The sequence below is a fragment of the Chelonia mydas genome, chromosome 4 (genome assembly GCF_015237465.2).
Source record: "Chelonia mydas isolate rCheMyd1 chromosome 4, rCheMyd1.pri.v2, whole genome shotgun sequence".
Lineage (NCBI taxonomy): Eukaryota > Metazoa > Chordata > Testudines > Cheloniidae > Chelonia > Chelonia mydas.
In genome coordinates, this window is record NC_057852.1 from 80,770,520 (window position 1) to 80,797,540 (window position 27,021).

The 27,021-nt window shown below is 39.9% G+C and overlaps 1 protein-coding gene and 1 long non-coding RNA gene across 6 annotated transcripts in view; one reads left to right on the forward strand and one right to left on the reverse strand.

The window, feature by feature from the left end:
* The window catches only part of SNX25 (sorting nexin 25), a 159,473-nt gene that overhangs the window by 58,244 nt on the left and 74,208 nt on the right, over positions 1 to 27,021 (forward strand). For 4 of the 5 annotated variants that reach the window (XM_043546086.1, XM_043546085.1, XM_043546084.1 and 1 more), the window contains 3 exons: positions 1,238 to 1,410; positions 2,519 to 2,705; positions 16,955 to 17,025. In XM_043546086.1, coding sequence (XP_043402021.1) covers positions 1,238 to 1,410; positions 2,519 to 2,705; positions 16,955 to 17,025 — 431 coding nt within the window. The remainder of the gene's footprint in view (positions 1 to 1,237; positions 1,411 to 2,518; positions 2,706 to 16,954; positions 17,026 to 27,021) is intronic. The other variant, XM_037897634.2, reaches the window with a different exon arrangement.
* Positions 1,234 to 9,953, reverse strand: LOC122465731. The gene is made up of 3 exons (XR_006290755.1): positions 9,630 to 9,953; positions 1,698 to 1,790; positions 1,234 to 1,397 (listed from the first exon to the last, which is right to left on the reverse strand). It is a non-coding gene; the product is annotated as an uncharacterized LOC122465731 (long non-coding RNA).

Sequence of the window (27,021 nt, forward strand, 5' to 3'; positions counted from 1 at the left end):
TGAGAATTTATGCTGTATTAAAATAGAAATGATCCTGTGTATTGTAACCGTGGATGTTCTCTCTGTCTCTCCATGGTTTAATTGTACTATACTTTTGGGCTCAATGATATCTAGTGGCAATGAGTTCCACAGAAGAACCATGTACTTTCATCTTTTTGTCAGTTTTAAAATTTGCCTTTCAATTTTGTTTCCCCATGTCCTGGTATTATGAGAGAGGGTAAATAGGAGTCCCTGTTTACCTTCTCAATACCATTCAATATTTTGTTATACCTCTACCGTGTCCCCCTTTCATTTGTCTCCTCTCAGAACTAAACAGACCCAGTCTCTCACATCTCTTCTCATATGGAAGTTTCCCCATGGCTAATTTTGCATTCCCTGTTTCTTGAGCTCATTCTGTTTCTGCTAAGGTTTTTAAGACAAGGTTCTAAGTACTACAGTGTTCCAGATGAGGGAATTCCATTGATTTATTTAATGGCATCATAACATTTTTTAGCATTTTCTATCATATTCTTCATATATCCCACACTTGTTTGTTATTTTTTCCACTAGCTAATATTGTCTGCTAATGTTGAAAATTCTCAGTCATCTAGCTATTCAGTGATTCTTTGTCAGGGAGAATTCACTTGACCTTTCCTTGTTTATTATTTTCTAGGAAAAGTCAGACCAAAGAGGATGCAGTTTTTTGAGTGACAATTTAGTAGTTGATTATAGGTGTGGAAGATTGCATCTGTTCCACCTTCAGTGTCACAGCTAAATCCATGTCTCAATAATATTCAGTCCCCCGCTTAAATAGTCATACAATTCTAGTACAAGCCTATTAATTAGTCTGCAGTACAAGGGTATGTTTGCATCTCAATTCTTTGCCTTCTCAATTATTTTGGAAAAAATGGATTAGGTTCCATGTATGTCAATGGGAGTGACTAGAAAATAAGCTTTTTATTCAACCTTGTCCCTAAGAGTGTGCTCTGAACTATAATAACTTATTCTATACGGCTATAGTTTTAAAATATTGTATTTCTATTTGTACAGGTATAGAGAAAAGATAGGGCAAGGGATTGAAATGGGGCAAAGTTAGGCTTTGCTTAATATAATTAAAAATAAACGATAGATGAAGCATAGTTTTTTAAAATGTTTCTTTGCTGAACATTATGTCCGTGATATTTTATACATTTCTGATATAATAAGTAATGACTAAAGATGTATTGTAATTTCAACTGAAATTCTGGTACCCTTCTAGGCAGGAAGAGCAGCCAAGGCCATTTTTGCTCCATCCATGCTTGAGGAACTCTGACGAAGAAGTAAGATTCCTGCAATCATGTTCTCAAATTCTGGTGTATTGTCTCCTACCCTCAAAGGATGCCCAGTCTCTCAGCTTGCGCATAGTCCTTGCAGACATACTTGCAACAAAAGGTAGATTATAGATCAGAGATAATTAATGACTTACCTACTACAGTACTAGTGATTACAAACCATTTAATATACTTGTATTGATATCACATTTTAAGTTCTAAAATTAAACTTCTGTCACAACCTGCACATGCAGAGACTGGTACGGTTAGTATCTTATAGATGTACATGAGACACTTAAAAATTCATAACATTAGCTAAGTAAGGGTAAGGCACTGAGCTCTCTTGTGCTGATTTAGCAAGGCATTTCATTATGTGTTTAAGCACATGAAGTCAATGGGGCTACTCACCTGCTCAAAATTAAACCTATACTTAAGTGCTTTCCTGAATTGGGGTCAGAGTGCTCAGCACCTTGTAGCATGGAGCCATTCCATCCTCTTATCCTGTTCTAGAGGAAACCAAACCTTTAGCATTCTACACTGCAGTGACCTTCTGGAGAGCATTTGGGTGGTCCTAGACATTTATACCTTACTCAGATAAGTAAAATTCTAGACTAAGGATGTGAACATGACTGAAGCATGATATAAGATCTAAAAAAAACCGCAATAACTATCCATTTATTTATTGAGAATTTTAGTTATTTTTTATAAAATGCACTTTTAATTGGATGATGAGACCACTAATCACTCTGTCCTTTTTTGAATTTGGAGTTGGGGACAATTTTTGATACTGCAAAGTCCCAAGTAATCACCAAATAGTACAGTTCCTTTTTTTAATTCCTAGTTCTGCACCTTCCTAGACTCTAATGTGTAACGTTCTCTGAGATACACAGCAAGAAGAGTGGAAATAGACACCTGAAATATTTCAGTTTAGGTTCAGCTGCTTTAACATATGTAAACTTTTTAATAACCTGAATTTCCAGTTTCCTCAATCCTAATGACAGCTTACAGTAATGAATAGAGAAAATAAAAAGTTTAGGAGAAGGGTAAACTTCAGTCTAAAATGAGTGATACACTGTGTAATCTGGGAATTACATAGTAATTCCTTGGAATTTTATCAACCTGCTTTGTTTTAATTTGTGTCCAAAATGTTACAGTGAGTTTATGTTTGAGTTTGAAGATGACATTTGCTCTTTCGCACAGTGATTTTATTCTTAAATTTCTCCTCCCAGTACTGAAGCCAGTGGTGGAGCTGCTGAGTGATCCAGATTATGTCAACCAAATGTTGCTCAGCCAGATGGAGTACAGAGAACAGGTGAATGAGCATCACAAGAAAGCCTACACATATGCTCCTTCTTATGAAGAGTTCATCAAGCTCATTAACAGCAACTCTGACGTTGAGTTCCTGAAACAACTAAGGTATCCGATGTTCATTTATAGAATGTTCAAAACTAAGCATGCTTCTCCTGCCAGTCCATTGCTGAGACCTGAGTGAAGTGTGATTTCAGTGAAGTGCAGAGAGGAAATATAAGCCTTAACATTTAATATAGCTCCAAAATAAGCTACTTTCCCTTTAGTCAGCAGGAAATATTAAAATTATTCCATTATAACTGGCTAGTGTATATTAAAGTCTCCTCAATCATTTAAAGGCATATAGGAACCTTGTATGCAGCATGCCCATGATCAAAGGAGTCAGAGAGAAATAATGTGTTGACTTTCCGTTACTATGTAATGTCTTTTTAGTAAATTGCATCTCTAACAAATACATCAAGTATTTCCTTTTGGGCAGGCCAGTTCTGTAATGTGACGTTTAGGGACTGGGCTGTAGTGTGTGTGACGACCTCCTAGGAGGTTTTGAGGAATTCTTAGAGGCAGATGGCTCCCAATCATTCCCTCTTGAATATATCTCAGGTTCTGCGTTTGGAGGCCATCATTTAACTCCTATAGAACTAAATAAAATAATAAGATCTTATATGGAATGAATATTCCCTTTCTTAGTGTTCTGTGCTGTGATACCAAGGCACCTATCTAATATTCTTCCTTAATACCTCCCCATTTTTTCTCTCCCTCTCCTTCCCAAAACTTGGAGCGTGGCTTCTCTTTTCACCTATTCATTCCCTCTTCCTTCATGATGCAAGATAACTCCCATGTTCCTAACCTGCTTGTAAACACCAGAAGAGGGATCCCCACAAAGGGCCAGCAGTCTTCCACTTGCCTAGAACAAATGCGTATTCCAGGTTTCATGTTTGTTCTTGCCCATCTGATCTGCCTCCCTTTTGTTGCTTTCTGTCTTGAGGAAAGAGTTGGGAATCACTAGCAAAGGTAAATGGGTTATGTTGGAACTGCATGGTGTTCCTGGCATTGGGGAGGGTGTCAGGCTGCATCTTTGGCCTTTCTAGTGTTGCAACCTGTCACGCTTCCCAGTGGCCAGTTGTGTTTCCCAGCACGGTTCTGTGTATCAGTACCTCCAGGTGCTGGAAATAAGCCAGTTCCCAGGTGTCTTCCGACCAAGAATTAGCAAGTTTCATAAGGGTGTCATCACTATCATAATTGCCATGAATCTTTTTTTTTTAGGGACCAGATTTTTAAAGCAATTGTCACAATTTGTAGCCTACAAGTGATTCTCTGACTAAGCCAATAAACAAGGCTGATGGTAAAACTAGGTTAACTCAACAAGTCGTCCTGCAAAGATGGAAAGAATATTATGAGTCCACATGTAACCATCCAGAAACAACTTGATGTCCAGATCTGGATGCATTCGCAATAGATGCAATCCCTGGCCCTGAAACTTGTGGAGATGCACCTGTGTTGGAAGAGATTTGCTCAACCATATAGAAACTGCGAAGCAGACACGCTGCTGGACCTAACAACACAACACCCAAACTTTTAAAGTGTGCCATTGAGCCCATTACGTCAACTTTTTCTCCAGACTTGGACTACTGGGAAGATACCAGCAGAGTGGGAGGAAGGGATCATCATCCTGCTCTATAAGGGGAAAGGTCCATGCACTGAATATTGTAGCTATAGGCCAATAACTCTACTCTCTGTCCCTGGAAAAGTCTTTGCATATGTCCTACTCACCTGGCTCCAGCCTTTCCTTGTGAAACTCCACTGCCCAGAGCAATACTGCTTCATTCCTGGCTATATACAATGGATGCTATGCTTACCGTTGTCTTTTTTCTGAGATCCATTATGAATGTAACTGGCCTTTGACAGCAGCATATGTAGTCTTAAAGGTAGCCGTCGATTCTGTCACTAGAACTGCCTTGTGGAAGGCCTTATGGGGCATCAGTGTTCCCAACATCCTTCTGACGCTAATTCAAGATCTGCATAATGACTCAGAGCATGGATAAATTGCAGGACCCATAGGTCTTACAGGTGTCACAGTAGATCTAGGCTGAAATAGGGATGAGTCCTGGACCCAGTCCTGTTCTGCTGTGCAATGGATTGGCTCATTGAGCATATCTCTGCAAATGTAGGCATAAGCATTGGTTTAACCTATTTTAATGACCTGGATTATGCGGATGATGTTGTCTTCTTTGGTCAGGATGCAGATGGTCTCAAAGACACACTAGAGAGTTTCCAGCATGTGACAGCTGCCCTTGGATTATGAGTTTCTTGGACAAAAACAGAAATCCTGAATCTCAGTGCAAAAGTTGCGATACAAGTCATGTGCTTCCAGATAAACTGTGGAAGCAGTGGATGATTTCATCTATGTAGGCAGTAAACTATCATCTGATGGGTGCAGCCAACCAGACATCCTAAGGAGAGTTGGTTTAGCCATCTTAGCCATGAAGGGCATGCGTAGGGTCTGGTGCCAAAAAAAAAAAAAAGGTGAAACTATGTACAAAAGTACGGATTTATCAAACCTGCGTACTTCTGATTCTTTTATATGGATCTGAAAAAATGGATGTTGCTTAAAACAAGACATCAGGAGGCTGGAGGCATTTCATGTGCATTGTCCGTGACAGCTACTGGGTATAAGATGGTTTGACTTTATCTGTAATAGGGATGTATCAGTGAGAACTGGCCATCAGAGTACTGAAGTCATCATTGGCTGCTGCTGGCTGGTCTTTTTTGGTCATGTTGTATGTCTCAGAAGCAAAGCCCGAGCACGTCTATCTTCAGAGCTCAGAATCAAGGTCAGGAAAGGACACTGCCCAGTCATGCGGTCAGCAATTAACTGGGCTTCACCAGCTCAGCAATACCCTGTAGAGCTCTTAGATGCCTAGAATAAATGTGTAGTCTTGGACACTTGGTGCTACAGACCTCCTCTGTCTAAACATGTTGTTGATTATCTCCCCTTTCCTGGATCTTGCACCCTTTTCTGCCCTAATTTTTTCTGAATTACTTTTGTTTAATATTGGGTTGCACATCTTTTCTTCTGCACTTGCACTGGTGCTGCTATAGGACATAGTTGTCATTGACAACACTGTGAATGGAAGCGTTACTTTGAAATGACTAAAGTGGGGTTATAAATGCATAAGGGGTGACGCCTCCAGAGGTGGATTTCAGGATATGGCCCTACTGGGCAAATACACTGCTTGACCCAATAGTAGGGCCGAAGTTGTTGGGAAATGGAATGACTGGAGAGGCAGAGTTAACCCGCTTTCTGCACACAGGCACCCATGTGCTTGCTGTACATACACATGCACCCCCCCTGCGGGGTTTTTCTAAGGGATTCCCCCTCTCCTCCACTAGGGCTGTCAAATTCAGGAGGTTCTTCTCCCACTTTCCTTCTCTGCTGGGATTCTTGAGAATTCCTCCATACACACACCGTATGCTTTGTAGCAGTGGCTTCAGTAGGGTGGAGGATGGTTGCTGAGGGATCCTTTAAAGGCAGCTGTATCTTCCTGTGCCCATAGAGCCCTCTGCAGGGGAAGAAGAACTAGTGTTTCTGTCTCTGGGCAGTGATCAAAAGTGTAGGTGAGAGAGGAGATTTGTCAGCAACTGAGGATGAGAGTGGAATGGAGACTGAGGTGTTCGGGAGCAGCACTAGGGCAGGCTGTATGGCTCTCTTAGGTATTGTCGCCCCCTGGTAAGGAAGCACTGTTATCTCAATTTTACAGATACAGAGATAACTGAGGCACAGAGAGACTAAGCAGTTTGTCCCAGGACACACAGGAAGCATTTGGAGGAGTAGGAAATAGAACTTGGGTCTCCCACTTCCCAGGCCAGCATCCTAACCACTGAACCATCCTATCTCTCATCATCCCCATAGCACAGCCAATGTGAGAGCATTAACATGTTGGAACACTGCAGAAGCAGTTTCCATGATGGTGTGGGTCCTGATCTGTGACTACTGAACACCCCTCCTGTTAGATCCATCCCTATCAGTCCATGTGCTTGGGTCTGAATAAACAGCTTTTCTTTTTTGTTCTCTCTTCATTTCCACACCCTGCTCTGAAACAACTTATATTTTCCAAAGAGGAAAATGCATTTGGTGAGAGAGTGAAATGATTTTGTTGCTTGGCTACATCTTGTTCATGTGCTGTAAAATTTGCTCTTTACTCCGGGCCAGCATGCTGTGCTACCGACAGTATAAATTACCCCTTGTTAGACTGTTGGAAACCTAAATAGACATGAGGTCTATTAGCGTAATAACACTAATGGAGCTGCTTGTTTCTGTTGAAACCTAATCCTTTTGTTGTTGTTCTGGTACAATTAATGTGCACTGTATTCTCTACTAGCTCTCTAGGTCCCTTTAAATTGTAATATCAGAAGGCAAACTCGCTGTATGAAGTACTGTGTCTTTTGTCTACATTTGTATGTTCACTTTCCAGTCTACAGAGTGGTGGACTTATATCGAGCTGTGATCTTGTAAGCCCCAAGCAAGGTTGGGTCGGATCAGAACCTGAATGGGAAGCCTCCAGGAAAATCTCAGGATTCTTGCAGGGACATGGTGTTTGTGATTCAGCAGGTGATACGGTTTCCTCAGGATCTGTGTAATACCAGTACCCTCGCTTGGTGTCCGAGTTATGCTGTGCTACTGGAAGTGCAGTTTCCTTGCTATGTTTAATTTATCTGTCTGTTCCCATCCCCCGGTGTGAGAGCATCTGTGGAAGAGACTCTTGTGGCCAGGTAAAGATTCAGTGGCACATTTTTCAGAGTAGGGTAGTGATTTGCCTGTGAATGTTCTAAGGGTTGAGGTTGGGGAAACCACACAAAGGTGTCTCTGTGGATGAATAAAGTAAATGACATTTCATAGTATATTTAGGTAATAAACCACAGGAAAGTATAGGGGAGAAGGGAAAATAAGCTCTTGAGTGCTTACAACTAGGGACAAGTTACTTTGCAGTGGGGAGAATTTTTCTGATTACCTCCCTCTAACAAATAAATCTCCGGCATATGGGTATCAACCCTAATTTCCTGATCAAATTCCAATCTGGGTAATAGCATTCTGCTCACCTAAAATTCCCTGTATCCCATAATTTTAGTTGGAGGACACTCTTCATTCCTTGTCCTAGAATGATGCGTAGGATTTCTGTGCACTTTTTTTTAGGCTGTTAATCCACAAAGGTCAAAGAATGACAAACTTTTCATTTTAGTTTTGTTTATATTTGAAAATAAGCTGACTGAGATCACCTTTTGGTAATCTCTAAGCCATCTGATTTAGATAGTAACAGTTTTATAGTTTAGACTTGGCTATTGAGGAGAATTATCCTAAGAAACTATAGTTAGTGAGAGACTCAGTATTCCTTTGAAACATCCAAATGGTGGTTTGTCATTGGAGAATTTAATTACTTCCCATTTCCTGAGATCAAGATATTATATCACTGGACTGAAGAAAGTCTCCAGATACTGATAGATAATTCCTCAGATTCTTAATTCTCACTGCAGTCAGAGTAGTTCCAATTCCTAAGATAAGTGGTATCCTCCATAATATATGTGGATACACAACTTTCTTTTTCTGAAATCTCACCGGATTTTCTGTTAGATTGATTTATTAACGAAGTTTTGATAGGACTTAAGGTGATTGGAACTGGGTACTTATTGTTTGGGTAGGTGGGAGGATCAAGAGCTGGGAAGATTAAAAAATGAGGCAAGCAGTTGGGAAGGGGATCATAGCGCCTGGGGTGTGGTCCGACCCAATACAACCACTCTTATGTTCTTAGCAAGAGGGTTAAAGAGCTGGATGGGGGTTGGATGGGCTTGAAATCATTTACTGGTAAGCGTGCTAATCTTCATCATTCCACATAGCTGATGGGATTTCCCTTGTAATAAATCAGTTTATGCTGCTAGTATTTTCACTCCTTAATTATGCAACATGGACAATAGCTTAGGCACAAATTCATTCACAGTGAGGCCCCTTGAACCTTATTTTCTATCCAGAAAGACAAGAGTCCATACAGAAATTTTGACTGGGCCTATATGCCTTAATCCAGAGCTGACTGGGAAAATGTAACATCCTTAGAGATGGGATCATAGCTGCCTGCCCACACTGTGGAGATGTGCAGGATGATAGGGCTGTCCCCACTTTGGAGAGTTAATTTTCCAGGACACTAGAAAAAAGCAATTGTGGTTTGGAGGATGGGGGAGAGGGCTGGAGCTTGAGAGGCAGACACTGAGGCCAGCTGGCTTTTCTCCTTGTTCCTGCTGGAATTCTTTGAAGGTCGTATAGCCATTTGGGATTATGTAGCTATAGAATGCCTAAAGATACTTATACCTGGCCATTAAAGAATAGGATTTTTTTTCTTTACAATAAAACACATCTCCCAGATTTTCAAAATATATCAGGGTATGAGGAACTTTGTGCATGAATCCCCTACTGGCCCACCTTTCAGAGAGGCCTGTCGAGGTTGTCTTTTCTTGTAATACACTTGGTCAGCCTCTACCTAAAGAATGGATAGACAAAGAGAAATCCTTGATGGCCCCTCAGTGAAAGATACTATGGACAGTTTAAAAATAAGATGGGTCATTCCACATTCAAAACCATCAAATGTCAAACAGACATACCTGCCAGGCTATTAGTAATCTGTTGGGACAAAAGCAAAAGCCCAGAGAGCAGAGTGCACTGTTATAATTCATATAGCTAGATTTCATAACAACTTATAGAAGCCTTTAAAAAAAATTTCTACCTCACGAGAGTGCTTGGGGAGTAGGTGTGTGACAGATTTCTGTTACCAATCTACCGTTGCGTCAGATAATCAGGCTGACACTGCAGGATCGTTTGGGGAGAGATGACGAAACACACCAAGTGTCTAAATTTTAAAGCTTTATTAATAAAATATTAAAATAACAGCAGAGTGCTGGGAACACTCCCATGTCACTCGGGGGAAAAAAAAAGCGTTAGTGTCCCAAGCCCTAACCCACTTTCATACTCACACACGCACTACCCGAGACTGGCCAGGCCTGGGTGTAACGTTAGAAGAGAGGAGGGGAAGGGTGGATGGGAGTGGTGTCCTGGGCCCAGGTCGTCCGAGGATCCGCTGTTGATCTCCGAGTTGCTCCAGCTCTCACGAGGGTTTTAAGTCCTGGGCTCCTGGGAGGGCGGGGGGATGGTAATTCCACTTTGCTTCTGGTGCCTTTTGTGCCAGTTCAAACCGGCTTGCTGTGGCCTCCTCGGTTTCCCAAAACATCCCGGCTCCAGAGAGTTTGTTTTCCCTTCTATTGGCCTTCGTTGTCACCCTCTCATTTGCTCTCACTATTCTTGCTGCTATCTCTGCAGCTCTGCTCAACTTAGTTCTCCTCTTCTCACGGCTGGGCAGCTGCTGATTTCTCTTCAAGCCCATGTCCTTGGGCCAGGGCCAGTGTCTTAGCTTCACATGGAGCTAGCTGAAGTGTTGAGTTAACCTGTTCTCTGCTCTTCTTCTTTCTCCCCCCCAGCCTCTCGTATTCTGCAAAGGAAACTTCCACTCTCCACTCACACACCTTTGACCCTCCCCAAAATGGTTTGCGATGCTTGCAACAGTGTTAGCCACATACAATGCTGATCTGCCTTCCCCAGAGACTCCCTGAGGGAGGGGACCATTGGGGTGTGACAGTAGACTGTTCAACTCTTCAAAAGGTTAATAAGTGGCATTAAAAATATAACGGCAACTTTTAAAAATCTCTTAAAGAACAGTCACTTCCCTAATATTTGCCAATGAGCACAGTAGTGCTAATATGAGGGTGGAACGTAGTTCTTTAAATGTCTGTTAGTGGGTTTTAATGGGGCATCTTTTTATTATTTATTTATTTATTTATTTTATTATGTTAAAGGCAACTATGGGTTTTGTGGATTAGGAAGATATCCAATTAGAACTGTTTGGACAGTTTCCTTAGTATTCTCCTGCACTGCCTACATAAATTGGCCTTGATTGGAAGGTTATGTTAAAGCCTTCTCTATAAGTGTGTAGTTGACAATAGCCAACGTGACAAAGCCATGCCCTTCACAACATTTCCACATCCTCTACATGAAATATCTGTCGTTCTTAAATCTTATTGCTGAGACTTCACATCTTGACAAGAATTCCCTATTGGCTTATCTTTAATACAAGGAGCCTAAGTTGAGAAGGCCAACTCTTTTTTTTTTTTTTTTTTCTCTCCAACTTATCTGAACTATCTTAGGTCTTACGTTATTCTGTGTGCTGTTTGTACATGTTTTCTTTAGAGTTCTGTATAAACAATAGAAGAACTTTGTTTCATGTTGTTAATGTTTGAGAGAGACTTTTCAAGTCGTAGTTTATTAGTATTAATAGTATACATTTTAGTTCATAATTGGTTCCCTAATGAAAACTTGCTCTCTTGTTATGCAGACACATCCCTTTGGTTTCCATAAGTGGAAAAACGTAAGAATGGCCATGCTAGGTTAGAACAATGGTCCATCTAGTCTACTATCTTGTCTTCCAACAGTTGCCAGCAATATTCCCTCTAATTTTTCCCATGCATGGGCGGAATGAATTTATCTGCACCAATATGGAGGTGATGTGTGGCAGGAGTGAGACCAAGGGGTTTGGCGTGTGGCACAAGGCTCAGGGCTGGGGCAGAGAGTTGGGAGGTGTGGGCTCTGGGGTGAGGCCAGGGATGAGGGGTTCAGGGTATGGGAGGGGGCTCAGGGCTGGGGCAGAGGGTTAAGGTGAAGGGGAGTGAGGGCTCTGGCTGGGGTGTGGGGCCTGGGGTGGGGCTGGGGATGAGGGGTTCAGGGTGCGGGATGGGGCTCAGGGCTGGTGCAGGGGGCTGAGGGCTCTGGCTGGGGGTGTGGGCTCTGGGGTGGGGCTGGGGATAAGAGGTTTAGGGTGCAAGTTACCCAGGGCTGTGGCGGGGAGAGAGGCGTCTCTCCCCAGCTGCAGCAGCCTTGGGGCTGCAGGTGTTGCTGAAGCCCGACACACCCCAAGCTCTCCCATCACCAGCTCCCACCACACCCCACGCTCCAGAGTGCAGTGTGCACACCCGTGGGGCCCCTTGGTGGCCTCCTGCGTGGCTGTGCAGACACGCACCTTAGAGGCAACATAGGTGGCCAGTGCCAGATGCTTCAGATGGAATGAACTGAACAGGGCAATAACTGAGTGATCCATCCCCTTCCATTCAGTCAGCATCTGGCAGTCAGAGGCCTACAGACACCCAGAGCATTGTCAGTGACTGTCTTGGATAATGGCCATTCATAGACCTATCCTCCATGAATTTATCTGGTTATTTTTTGAACCCAGTTATGCTTTTGGCCTTCACAACATCTCCCTGGCAATGAGTTCCACAGGTTGACTGTGTGTTAGGTGAAGAAGTACTTCCCTTTGTTTTGTTTTAAACCTGTTGCCTGTTAATTTCATTAGGTGACCCTTGGTATCTTTTTTGAGACGGGGTGACCAGAAATGCATGCAATATTCAAGGTGTGAGCATACCATGGATTTTATAGTTGCATTATGATATTTTCTGTTTTATTATCTATGCCTTTCCTAATTCTGTTAGCTTTTTAGATTGCTGCCTCACATTTGAAAGATGTTTTCAGAGAACTGTCCACAATGACTCCAAGAACTCTTTCTTAAGTGGTAACAGCTAATTTAGACCCCATCGTTTTGTATGTATAGTTGGGATCAGGGTGGATTTGATTTAAATCATGATTTAAATCACTAGTCAGGAAGGCTCGATTTAATCATGGATTTCTACATAAAAGTGCATCTTGTTGGTTGTTATAACCTTAATATATATTCTTCACAACTCAGAGATAGATGTAGGTTTCATTTTTAGAAGGTACACACTATAAATTTTTAAAGTGATTTATTTTGAAAACTTTTCAGATTAGTTTTACAGATATATCTGTAAATGAATAATTGTTTGGTTATTTCATTTACCAAAGGTAGTTGAAGCAGATATTTATGAAGTCATTGGGAGGTGAACTACCTCCAATTCAACAGGTTAATCATTAATATTTGGAGGATTTTCTTGCCATGCTGTATTAGGAGCAGGACATCACCAGACAGACATTTACATTGTTTTATTTAACTAAAACAACAACGTTATGTATTCTGGATTTTTTCTTCAACCGCAAACATATAAAGTTTTAACAAAACAAGCATATGAAATTTGAATTTAGTTAAACATTCAAGTTTTTTTTAAAATCAGGTTTGTTTTTGTTAAAATTGTTTTTAACTAAAATAGTTAAATGAAATATTTTTTTTAAAAAAACAAAAATTAAATTGACTATGTCAGCCAGGTCAACATGAGAAATTTAAAATATTGGCTTCTGCAGCTAACTCAGTTGTCTTCACCTTCATTTTCCTGTTTGTTCATAATCTGGAAAACAAAAACAAGCTTTCCTGCTTTTTCAGGTCCCAAACGATTTTTCAATTTGGAATAAGTTAGTCCAAAGGAAGAAAATATTCTTTCTATGCTGGCAGAAGAAGCTACTGCTGTTAAAAGTGAGATGATCACTTCAACAGTCTCTGAATCCAAGTGCTTAAGTGACTTCCACCAGTTCACTGGAGTGACTTTCTTTAAAACATCATAAGCAAACATATATTTCTTGAATGGTTCACCCTTAGCGCTGAAGTTTATTATAGTTGGCATTCTGGAGGGATGATTGCTGGATTTCCATGTCGTAGCCAGCTCCTCTTCTTCAGCAGTTAAAGTTTGACCCTGGTACCGAGTATTGAGAATATTTGCAAGAAAATGAGCTGGAGATAGTGCTTGTCCCATTCATTTTTTTAATGCTTGTAATTTAACTCTGTCATTGCATAGTTCTTTTTTTTTTTTTTAAGATCTCACTCAGTTCCTTCCAAATTTCAACAGCATCAGCAATAAAACAGCTATTTCCCTGCATTTTGTTCAAGGCTACAGAAATAGGCTTCAGGGTACTCAGCATGTGTTCAACATTTCTCTTAAGCCCAATGTCGAGAACTTTGGTGGTGACAGTGCCATCTATTTTTTTCACGATTTTGTTCACAAACTGCCATCAGATTAGGCCAGTTCTTGATCTAGTGCTCAAAACAGTCCACTACTGAGTTCCATCGCATGTCTTGTGTGAGAGTTAGCTTGGTTCCTCCCACTTTTTTCAGAGCAGCTGCTGAAAAGTGGTTGTTACAGAAGTATTTTGCAATTTCAAGAACATTAGCCTTTATTTATGGAACACTGAAGTCTTTGGCTAGGAGGTGCATCAAATGAGCACTGCAACCATATGTTATTAGCTTGGGACTCTCTTCTAAACGGCTTTTCATCTTGGATACATTTGCAGCATTGTCTGTGACCAAGCTGCATACTAGACATTTTAATTTATTTTCACAGTTTGTTATAGCTTTTACTGCTACTTCTTCTAAGTGTTCTGCTGTGTGTGCATTTCCTGATGTATCAATTGTTTCTGTAAGGAAGACATTCCCTTCTTTGGTTGTCACATAAGCACATACAACAGGATTATTGTGGACATTGCTCCACCCATGAGGACTCAGGTTAACAATTTCACCCTCTAGACCTTTTGCACACTGCTCAATTTCTCTTTCATACACTTTATCCAGCAATTTGCCTGCGACATCTGCTGTGTTGGGTGGACTGTATCCTGGTCTTAATGACCAAACCATGTTAATGAAGTGTGGGTTCTCAATCATACGGAAAGCAGAGTTTGTTGCATAAACAAACTGGGCAATTTTTTCATCCATTACCTCTTTTTATAATCTGCTGATTCTTATCGCAAACTTATCTATGGTTGTTTCTGGATGCTGGAATTTTTTTTTTCTTTTTGCTACTGGTGATATACTGTGGCTCTGTGACATACATGATGTGACTGAAACCCTATTATTGGCAGATAACTCTGAAACTGTAGAAAATGATGGTGCTCTTGAAGGTGGATAGTCTTCAGAATCCTGTATGTTGAGGATGGATTGTCCTAAACAAAATAAGTCAATGCAGTTATTTAATTATTATTACCATACTGCTCATTTAGTATTACTCATTGCATTCACTGACACTCAGTACTACTTTAAAGGGGAAATTGTAAAGGGAAGATCTGCCTATTTCAGCTATTTATTTTTTGTCACAGCTTTATCTGAAATGATAGTACCATAGAGTAACAACTATATTTTTTGCTCAAACATGAGAATTCAAGAATAGTCCAGAAGGAAGACAGGCAGTCCTTAAGAAAGAAGTATGAAATAAGAAAGTTTACCAACCTCAAGATCCTGCATGTTCAGACATGTTCCTTTCATCATCTTCAATGCAGCGTCCTCCTGAGGAGGAACACTTCTCATGATGTTGTTTCATTTGGCAACGAGGCCTTGCATTTCTTTGTTGCACTGTTTGCATTTTGAACACATACCTGTCTTACCCACAGGTAGAGGAGCTTCATTAAAATATTCCCAAGTCTACAGCATGTGCGGCTCTTTTTTAAAAAAATGAAATGGAGTAAGCTACAAAGGACTGAAAAATAATTGACTCACTTATTCATTAGTATATTGTATTCTCAATTACCTAGACAATTTAATATTTTCTTGCCCCTTTAGTCCTGACTGTTAGGATTGCTCAGATGCTTTCACAGCTTAGATATTCTAGGCATCATAGCAATTCTAATCGTTAGGACTAGAGTGGGAGGAAAAAAATAACTTATCTGAGTAATTGGGAGCCAAGTATGTTATCTCGGGAACTAATTTGGCCGCCATTTACCATAGTATCTGAGCACTCTCAATGCTTAATGTAGTTATCCTCACCACACCCCTGTGTGGTAGAGAAGTGCTGCGACCTCTGTTTTACAGAGGAGGGGCTGAGGCACAGAGAGAGACTAAGTGACTTTCCCAGGTCACACAGGAAGTCTGTGTTATAGCAAGGAATTGGCTCTACTCCCAGGCCAGCATGGTGACCAGTGGGCCATTCTTCCTCATAGGTAGTTTGAAAAGCATATGCTGTTGAGTGAAATCAACTGGGATAAAGTAATGGCAGGAAAAGTCCAATGCAATATGGAAGGTGTTAAAAAATAAACTAATGCGTAAATTTACAGTAGCCATAAAAACTTATTAGGCACATTTTCTTGGAATGTTAGAAAAGTTCAGAAACCATCAGTTAATCCTCATCTCCTCACAAATATGCTCAGAGGAAAAGTGTTGAATATCTCTGTGACAGAATAATTAAAGTTTCAGTGTAGCAAGGAGTTTATGAAAGCTGTAAAGATGAATGAATAGTAGAAGTATCTTGAATAAAAATATCACCACTTAACTATGTTATCTTCCAACTCCTGCTGCTGTGTGCAGTTTTTTTCTTTCTGTACAAATGTATCTACCTCCCAAGTGTCAAATATAAATCTGTGTGTAGCTCAGGTCAAGAATAGGGACAAAGGACCAAGCAGCCAGGTTATTAATTGTGAGGACGTAACTTTCAGTGACTGCTTTTTTTGGTTAACTGTGGTTCTTACTCTGGCTTTTTCTGTGGTAGGGAAAGGGATGACAGAGGAAACCCCATTGTTCCCTTCCCTTACTCTGCCACTCTTATAGGAGCATGTCTGTTTCTGATGTGGGGGATTCTCTTTTCTTAGCAGAATTTGTTCATTATGCCTGGGCAGCACAGTGTATTTCCCTTTTCAGCAGGGTTTCTCAGGGACTTACAGTTTACTCGCTGATTTGAGTAACCTTGAGTCTACTACACCTCATTCTGTACATTGACTTTGTACAAATAAAAGATTTTGGTTTTAAAGCCTTAAAGGATACAGACCCTGACTGTGTCATCCTTACAGCTACCTGAGCTCCTTCCCCTTCGAACACTACAATTGCATGTTACATCACCTGACAAGTCTGCCTTTGCTATAGGAGGCCTTTGCACGTGGAACTCTCTCCTGAAATCTGTTTCAGTTTTACAGTGAAGTCTTAATTATTCCCTCGGGCATGTTTTTAATTTCATCACTCTGCCAAGTTTATTACATTTCAATCTCACTCTGTTTGCCAATATTACTTTGTTTCACCTTTGAATTTTAAGACCATGGTTTTGTATTACACTTTCATTAATTTTATTAAGTTTTTAAGCACCTGTCATACAGTATTCCAAGGTTTTCAGTGGAACCAAGGGGACATCATAATTATTGCTGGGTTTTTTGGATAATTTTCATTTTTTGTTTGTTCCATCTTTGAGATTTCTCCTCTCCCACTCTATTTCCAGACATACTCTCCCTCTGAATGGGAATGTGAGTTTGTTCTACATTTTTACTTCTAAAAGTGTGCAGTGTGAAGAGCAAATTTATAAAAGACCATCTTTTATCTTTTTCTCTCCCCTCTTAAAACTAGGTATCAAATCGTAGTGGAAATAGTTCAAGCAACCACAATCAGCAACTTTCCGCAAATGAAAAGACAGAAAGGTAAGCATGCATTCTGTTAGGAGTTAAGGCTGCATATTTAATAAAATAAACAAGATATCCGAATGTAAGACATGTACATAGCTGGGTTTGTGTGCACAGGTCCTGGACAGATTTTGAGAATGTGCCTTCCAACATTAGATTTTAATGTTCCAGTTTTCACACACTTTGTTTTACTTGTTCAATTGTGGTTAAAATTTATTTGCCAAAATCTTACTGTTTCTTTGTAGACCAAGTTCAGAAAGTAAATATCAGTCACTGGTACACCTACCCTTGTTCTATTAAGGTTTTTGCAATAACGTGGCATTTTACATGGTACAGTAAAACTTCTTATATTATTGAATTTCACGTATTTGCTGGCTAATACTTGTCATTGATTAGCTATTCAGAATTAACCCTCTAATCCAGTCTTTTAAAAAAAATTATCCAGTATAAATGCCACTTGATACTCCCTTGCACCAATATTATTATGTAGGAGTTTGGGTTTCTCTGATCTAACTGACAGAGAGCACTGTGCGGTTGATCCTCATAAGCTTGCGAGAAAGGAGGACGTTTCAAGGACACATTCAAAATATGTTATGGATTCATGAAGCAGTGTCTCCATCTCTATGAAGCTGTCTGGTTTACCAGTTAAAAGTGAAGGGATTCCAGTTCTGAGGAAGTGGATTACTGTATACTGAAAGGATGGGCTGTGGGAGAGGAGTAGGGATAGTGTAATACAGAATGAAAGGTCAGGTGAAGGGGCCCCAGTTTACACAATCTGATTCAGATTTTCCTGCAGGTTCTCATTCATATACCTGGGCAATGACAGGCCTCAGTACCATATCTACTTTCCACACACAAGAACACACATACAATGAAAGCTGGTTGTAAACTTGCCCTGCTAAGTGTTTCCAAAGAGGCAGCTCCCCCACCATCCCCCGTATCATTGTTCACCTTCATTTTTGTTGATAGATCGAAGAAAATTCCAATTCTCAAGCTGGGATGGCTGGGCCCATACCCCATCATCTCTTCTGAATTTATGGAAATTGTGGTCTTGTCATTGTTGAGGCTTGTACTATATGAGCAGTTAAATGAATATTATGTCCTTTTCTTTTTATATGCTTCAATACACCCCTCCCCCAATTTTAAAAATACCTATTTTAGTATCTTTTCAATATATATGCTGTATACTTCTTTAAAATATTTATATTCATGTACAATTTATACTCCCACTTATAAGTATTTTATTTGACTTTGTTTACTTTTCTCAAGAAATGTTGATTTCTACGTCTGCAAGAAATTGTGGTGATAGTAAAGGTACTGGACCCAGTTTTCATGTGGGCATGGACAAATATTTTTAAAGGTAATAGAAACAGAGAGTATTCGATTATTTGTCCATAATCTAAAATGGAAGGGAGATTTATAAAGTGTGTGGTGGAGATTTATTCAAGTTTTCCTCCAGGCTTTTAAAATAAAATTCCAGTGTCATTAACTTTTGCATATTTTATCATGAGTCTTGCAATATTTGGTTTCTCAGAATCCCAAGTGCTGGAATCAAAAAATTGTATGAGAAACGGTATTCATTTAAAGAAAATAAATTTCTAGTTGTAATGCATGCAGAGAAAAGCCTTAAAACGTGACCTGAATGCACCCTAAAGGTTCAGGAAACCCCCAACATTTATCATTAAAAAATTTTTTTTTGTCAAGCTAATCTTAGTGTTCTGGAGCCTGACTCATATTTTTTGAATGCTTGAAGTTGGCACCACTGAAATTCCTTCTTTTATAACATAAAGTAGAGCTAACTATGTGCTGATTCATAACAAATTGCTTGTACTGTAACAAGGCAAAAGGAAACCTGAAAATCAGTGTTAGGTTCACTGTCCATTAGAGAAAGGGAATATTAATGTACTTCAGATGAAAGTTTAATTTACTGGAAAGAGTTTTCCTCTTTCTTATTTTATTACTTTGTAAAACAAACTAATGAGTCCATCAAAAAAATCAATTTTTCCAAGCGTACAGTTGCCTACAATTACCAGTATGAAAGAGCTCTGTGCTTTGTTGTGACAAGACTTGATTTATGGTACAATATTTTTGTACAAATTGTATCCTGAAATGCTTTATAGAGATAGATACTATTAAAGTTTTTCAGGTCACATTAAAAAAACTAACAAACTAGGGCTGTCAAGTGATAAAAAAAATTAATCGGGATTAATCGCACAATTCAAAAAATTAATTGGGATTAATTGTGCTGTTATACAATAATAGAATACCATTTATTTATTTTTTTATTGTTTTCTACTTTTTCAAATATATTGATTTCAGTTACGACCTAGAATACAAAGTGTACAGTGCTCACTTTTTATTTACTTTTGTTACAAATATGTGCACTTTAAAAATCAAAAGAAATAGTATTTTTCAATTCACCCAGTACAAGTACTGTAGTGCAATCTCTTTATCATGAAAGTTGAACATACGAATGTAGAATTAGGTACAAAAAAAACTGTGTTAAAAAATGAAGCAGTGTAAAACTTTAGAAGTCCACTCAGTCTTACTTTTTGTTCAGCCAATCACCCAGACAAAGAAGTTTGTTTCTATTTATGGGAGATAATGCTGCCCACTTTCTATTTATAATGTCACCTGAAAGTGAGAACAGTCGTTCTCCTGGCACTGTTGTAGCCAGCGTCTCAGAATATTTATGTGCCTGGTGCGCTAAAGATTCATATGTCTTTTTGTGCTTCAACCACCATTCCAGAAGGCATGTGTCCTTGCTGATGCTGGGTTCTGCTCAACAACAATCCAAAGCAGTGCGGACCGACGCATGTTCATTTTCATCGTCTGAGTCAGATGCTGCCAGCGGAAAGTTGATTTTCTTTTTTGCTGGTTCGAGTTCTGTAGTTTCTGCATTGGAGTGTTGCTCTTTTAACACTTCTGAAAGCATGCTCTATACCCCATCCTGATCAGATTTTGGAACCTTGGGTCGAGTGCTGTAGCTATCTTTAGTAGTCTCACATTGGTACCTTCTTTGCATTTTGTCAGATCTGCAGTGAAAGTGTTCTTAAAACAAACAAGTGTTGGGTCATCATCCGAGACTGCTATAATATGAAATATATGGCAGAATGCGGGTAAAATGAGCAGGAGACATAGAATTCTCCCCCAAGGAGTTCAGTCAGTAATTTAATTAATGCATTATTTTTTTAATGAGCATCATCAGCATGGAAGCATGTCCTCTGGAATGGTGGCTGAAGCATGAAGGGGCATACAAATGTTTAGCACATCTGGCAAGTAAATACTTTGCAATGCTGGCTACAAAAGTGCCATGTGAATGCCTGTTCTCACTTTCTGGTGACGTAAATAAGAAGCAGGCAGCATTATCTCCCATAAACGTAAACAAACTTGTTTGTCTTAGCTCTTGGCTGAACAAGAAGTAGGACTGAGTGGACTTGTAGGCTCTAAAGTTTTACATTGTTTTGTTTTGGGGTGCAGTTATGTAACAAAAAAGATTCTATATTTGTAAATTGCACTTTCACGATAAAGAGATTGCACTACAATACTTGTATGAGATTAATTGAAAAATATTATTTCTTTTATCATTTTTCCTGTGCACATATTTTAATAAAATATAATATATAATAAAAATAATAATATAAAGCGAGTACTGTACACTTTGTATTCTGTGTTGTAATAGAAATCAATATATTTGAAAATGTAGACAAACATGCAAAATAGTTAATACATTTCAATCGGTATTCTGTTTAATAGTGCGATTAAGACTGTGATTAATCACGATTAATTTTTTAATCACGATAAATTTTTTTGAATTAATCGCGTGAGTTAATGCCGGTTAATCAACAGCCCTAAAACAAACCCCATCTCCCAATATAAATGATGAGATTCAGGAATGTGGTTCCTGATAGGCAGAATGTACATAATTACCAAGTTGTAATTTTCCCTTGGCCAATGCGCCTATTACTTTTTAGTTTATATAAATATATCTAATCTAATAATCTACCATTCTAGGGTCCCTTAACTCAGGAATTTACTGAAAATACCTATGCACAGTATTGTGGATTAGAACTACAATGATAAACTAAGTAATAGTTAAACCTCCTAAGTCTAGTCTAGTTTTTTTCCTCTCCTTTTAATTTTCTTTTGTGGAGTTGGTTCTATATTTTATTTGAAGTTTTGTTATTTCCTATTGTTTAAAAACAACTGCTACAGCAATACTCTTTAGCAGCTAGCAGCATGATGGGGTAGAATGTTGAGGCTCTAGCCTTAATTCCTAATGGAGGACAACAGCAGTTTTGATTTCCTATAGCAACCTTAGAGTCGAATTATTGGTAAATATCCTCAGTTTCTGAAAATTTTCTAAGGTGTAAGTTTTGTTAGAGGAAATGTAGTTGTATACTTCTGCAATTCTCATATTGTTGCCTTGTTCTGCAGGCTTATCGTTTAACCCCACATACCAGCTTTCCCACAGTCAATATGATTTAAGGTTTCACAGTTCATAACCATTTTTTCAATTATTGTTGAAAATATTGACACAGTGCACTAGTTTGTAACTATTGTAATCCACCTAAAGATAGAATAAACTTCAAGTTCTTCATCTGTTTTAGTTATTCTCCTAAGGGTTTCTTCCTCCAAATTATGCAGGGTCAACCTAACTGGAGCTGACCTTCAAAGGACATGGTCAACAGCTATAGAGTTCAAATTTTGTTTATTTTTAAGGTGGGCAGGAAATTATTTGAAAAAGCAAATATAATGTGTTTGTTAATTTCAGTGAAAACAGTTTAAAGAAAAACACCATTTCCTTGTGAACCTGATCAGAACAGTTTAGTGCTAAGCTGTACCTGTGCCCTAACAAGTGTCCTGGGTGTGTCTCAGGACATCCTTTGTGACTCCTCCTCCCCCCTTGCCCTCCCCACAAATCTCATTCAGGAAGCTCCTGGCTCTGTATTCACTCACAGCTCTTAACTTAGATTCTGGTGGTTTTAGTCTTACTGGCAGCTGTGAACTCCCCTTCCCTCCTCTTCCGAGGACTGCCACAGCCCTTATTGGAGATGGCTAGGTTTGCTTCTGCAGGAGTGCAGTTTCTTTGCTATTTGGGCATCTGTAGCAGTAGCTGTAAAGGCAGAGGACTGGAACAATTAGCACCACATGACCAGCGAATGCTCCAAAGACCAATCAATTGCAAGTGTTTTGCTAATACATTATGGCAGACGCTTTGCTAGTACATGACAACATAAAGAAAAATTGACCAGCCTGGTTTAATTATGCAACTGATTGAATAGCAAAAATGAACAGACAATATAACAAATGAAAAATGGGCATTAGACTTCTAAAATTCTTTTGTTGTTGTTAATCTGCTCTCAGTACCATTTGTTGCCTAGATAGCTTGGTGACAGGGTGGTTTTATTAAATAGAGCACTGTAACTTTTAAAATATTTTTATCCTGTCATTGTTCCTACTAAGCTCTAAGCAGTGAAACATGGTCTGTGATGTTATTTCTTTTCAGGTTCATGTTTCTTGAATCCTCTGGAGTTTGAATTCAAATCGTGGCAGGGTGGATAGGAACATATACTGCTTTTGATTCATTTTAAGTAGTGAAGTTTTGCATTCAAGTCCTAATGTGAATACCATAGGGGCAAATATCTCAGTGGTTTGAGATGTAGGAACACTTTGAGAAGTTCAGTAATTCACAGTAGTGATGCCTGTTGTGGATGATTTAATTTACATGGCCAGGAGAGTTATTAGTAATCACTAAAATTTAAGTGACAAAAAGTCTAATGTAGCATCAAATCCTTTCTGAGGTGTTGACTTTTTCTTTTTGCATCGTGCAGCACACTGCATAGATGTTGTAGTTTTAGACACTTGCATTGCAGATTACTTTCCTCATTTTCCCACAGACAAACCTGCTGGATCTGATTTTACACTCATCTGCTGCCTCATTGCCCCTCCTCCCCCCACAACAAAATAGTCAGAGGGTTGCAACTATGACTGTTGGAGGGGGAATGCTTTTTGGCTTATCTTGCGTTCTGTATGCTGATTTTTGGACTATGCTCTTCTCCACTGCAGCTTGTGCTCAGGTCAAAGAATTCCCATCTTTCTTCAGTTAGTGTCAGTTGTAAAACTCTCTCATCACTTCGTCTTTCGATAACAAGTGATTGTTTACTGAGAAAGCATCAGGTCTAATTTGGTCACAAATTTAGATTTAGTAAAATTCAGTTTTTAAAAAACTTAAGACTGGTAGAAATGTTTCTGTGAAACTTTGCTTCTTTTAGTTTAATCCTCGCAGAAACAGTTACTAAGGCCATGTCTATACTACGAAAGTACTCCGATTTTACAGAAGTCGATTTTTGGGAACAGATTGTATAAAGTCGAGTGCATGCGTCCACACTAAGCACAGTAATTTGGCGGAGTGCGTGCACAGTACCGTGGCAAGCGTCGACATTCTGAGCAGTGCCCTGTGGGGGAAAAAAAGGGACAGTGGTATTTAAAAAAACACATTTTATAGAACAATGGGTACACTCTTTCACGGTAAACCTTGCTGTTAACATTACATACGTAGCACATGTGCTTTCGTTACAAGGTCACATTTTGCCTCCGCCCACTGTGTGGCTAGCCCCTCACCCCTCCCCGTGGCTAACAGCGGGGAACATTTCTGTTCTGCCACAGGCAAACAGCCCAGCAGGAATGGGCACCTCTGAATGTCCCCTTAAGAAAAGCACCCTATTTCAACCAGGTGACCATGAATGATATCACTCTCCTGAGGATAAGACAGAGACATAAAGAACTGATGTTGTTTGAACGCCAGCAAACATACACTGCAATGCTTTGTTCTGCAATGATTGCCGACTACGTGCTACTGGCCTGGCGTGGTAAAGTGTCCAACCGTGATGGATGGAATAAGGCTGCCTTCCCCAGAAACCTTCTGCAAAGGCTTTGGGCGTACATCCAGGAGAGCTTTATGGAGATGTTCCTAGAGTATTTCCGCTCCATCCCCAGACACGTTAACAGACTTTTCCAGTAGCTGTACTGGCAGCGAATGCCAGGGCAAATTAATCATTAAACATGCTTGCTTTTAAACCATGTATACTATTTAAGAAGGTACACTCACCAGAGGTCCCTTCTCCACCTGGCGGGTCTGGGAGGCAGCCTTGGGTGGGTTCGGGGGGGGTACTGGCTCCAGGTCCAGAGTGAGAAACAGTTGTTGCTGTCGGGAAAACCAGTTTCTCCGCTTGCTTGCTGTGAGCTATCTTCCTCTTCCCCAAAACCTGCTTCCGTGTTGCCTCCCTCTCCATTGAAGGAGTCAAAGCACACGGTTGGGGTAGTGGTAGCTGAACTCCCTAAAATGGCATGCAGCTCATCACAGAAGCAACATGATTTGGGCTCTGACCCGGAGCGGCCATTTGCCTCTCTGGTTTTCTGGTGGGCTTGCCTCAGCTCCTTAAGTTTCACGCGGCACTGCTTTGGGTCCGTGTTATGGCCTCTGTCCTTCATGCCCTGGGAGATTTTTACAAATGTTTTGGCATTTTGAAAACTGGAACAGAATTCTGATAGCACGGATTCCTCTCCCCATACAGCAATCAGATCCCGTACCTCCCGTTCGGTCCATGCTAGAGCTCTTTTGCAATTCTGGGACTCCATCATGGTCACCCTCTGCTGATGAGCTCTGCATGGTCACCTGCAGCTTGCCATGCTGGCCAAACAGGAAATGAGATTCAAAAGTTCGCGGGCCTTTACCTGTCTACCTGGCCAGTGCATCTGAGTTGAGAGTGCTGTCCAGAGCGGTCAGAATGGAGCACTCTGGTATAGCTCCCGGAGGCCAATACCATCAAATTGCATCCACGCTACCCCAAATTCGACCCGGCAAGGCCGATTTCAGCGCTAATCCGCTTGTCGGGGGTGGAGTAAACAAATTGATTGTAAGAACCCTTTAAGTCGAAAAAAAGGGCTTCGTCGTGTGGACAGGTGCAGGGTTAAATCGATTTAACGCTGCTAAATTCGACCTCAGCTCCTTGTGTAGGTCAGGACATAGGCATTGTAGCATTATGTGGGTGGGAGTGAACCAGAAAGTGAAATTGACTAGAAACTGGCAAGAGACAAAAATAAAACTGTATATATTTTCATTGTCCAAATAAAAGAGAGATTCAGAAAGTAAGGATAGAGTAAAATTGCAAATAGTAAACTTTTCAGCTGATTTCTGTTAATAATGTGATGGGTGGTTCATAATCTAAAAATGTGTTTTTAGAAAAGTACAACTCTTTTACTCTGCGGGTTCAGCATTTTTGTTTCTTTTGTTATTAATTATTATTATTGTATTACATTAGCCCAAAGAGGCCCAAACCAGGACCCTTTTGCTAGGTGGTGTACCAACCAATATGAAGATACAGTCCTTGTTCCAAATAGCTTACAATTACTGGATCTCTACTTACAGTTTTTGCCAGCAGCCCAGCAAGGCTTGTAGCATCACCCACCAATTTTCAGTTCCCTACCTTCCACATGACTCTAGCATGAGCAGAAACATCTATCCTAGGAGGATTGGAAAAAACACTCTCTTCAGAGTTTTTCAAACACTGCATTTTAATTGTCCAAAGGGCATCACAGTTAACAAAATCACTCCCTTCCCAGCAGGGAGTGAGAAAGTGTGGCCTGAAAAGGAACTCTCCCCAAGAAATCCTTGTTGCAGAACTAGAAGGTTTCTCAGGGTGAGCATTCCCACCAAGTATAAAGATATTTGTATTTATAGGCAGAGCTAAAGACTAATGTAGAAGCAGAACTGTTGCAACAGGACTGTTTGTGGGGAGAATATTTAAACAGCCAGCTATAAAAACATATTTTAGACATCATTTACCCTGAAGCTTAGTCTTCAGTCTGACTTGAAGTATGTACGCTTATTTTTTTTGCTAGCCAGTAGGTCAGGATGTAATAATATCAGTTCTCACCTAGCACTTTACCTCTTCAGCACAGCATAGACACTATTGGATTTTAATTCTAACAAAACTCAAGCACGAACTCCCCTCTTTGTTTTTGTATTGGTGATAGGCTGTGCTCAGAGAACTATGGTTGTGCTAGCATGGGTACTACTTTCAATTCTGTACATAGAGAGAGAATAGTTCCTGCAGATCAGGGTTTGGGTTATAGTGCATCTGACCTAGACATAACCATTGTTATGCACTTTTGCACATTGCACATTTCCAAAAGCAGTTTCACTGAATCTTCTCTTTCTTCCTGAGATCTTCCAAACATGCTAGTGGTGGTAATAGAGCTTGCTTTTCTACTGTTCAGTTGGACAGATGCCTGTCATTGGGCACATGCTGACATAACTTTGGAGATGAGGAGTTCCCACCCTGCTCCAAACAGGATATGCAAGTTGGAAGCTCATTGGAGAATAGTGCAAACTCACTCCCTTCCAGAAGTTTGCCTTTATTGCTCACTTAAACAACAAAACTAATATTAGCCTAAGTTTTTTCCTCTACAGAACCTCTCTCTGTGTTTTCACTGGAGTTCTATTACTCATTCTCTTCCTTAAGCTCAAAAGAATTAGTTTTACCTTTATTTTAGCTGTTTTGTCATGGGCTTGTGAAAGAACCCTGTTTACTGTACTTTCCAACTTGAGGTCAATTGGCATTTTCAGAATTGAGCAAATACTTTTCTAGGCCCAGGCAGGCTTTAAAAATGTGAAGTTCAGTCTCAAAAAGTTTACAGAGGTTTATGATGATCAGTAAATGCTGCAGTGAGGGTTAGTCACTGTTTACCTTCATCTTAAAATGTTAATTAGTTTTTTGCCACTTATATATTTCAGCATGGCATTAAGTAAGTACTGTGTGTGCTCAACTCGAGGGGTCTTGCAAAAAATACATACAGTGCTGTGTGTATATGAAACTTCCATATTAGCCAGTTGGTTAATACCGCAGCAGCTGCAGCTGGTGGTGTCAGTAACAAATCCACTAGTTTCACAAAGCAGTGTTGTGAAAAGCAAGATTTTTTTTTTTGGCAATATAATCTAGCAGTTAAATA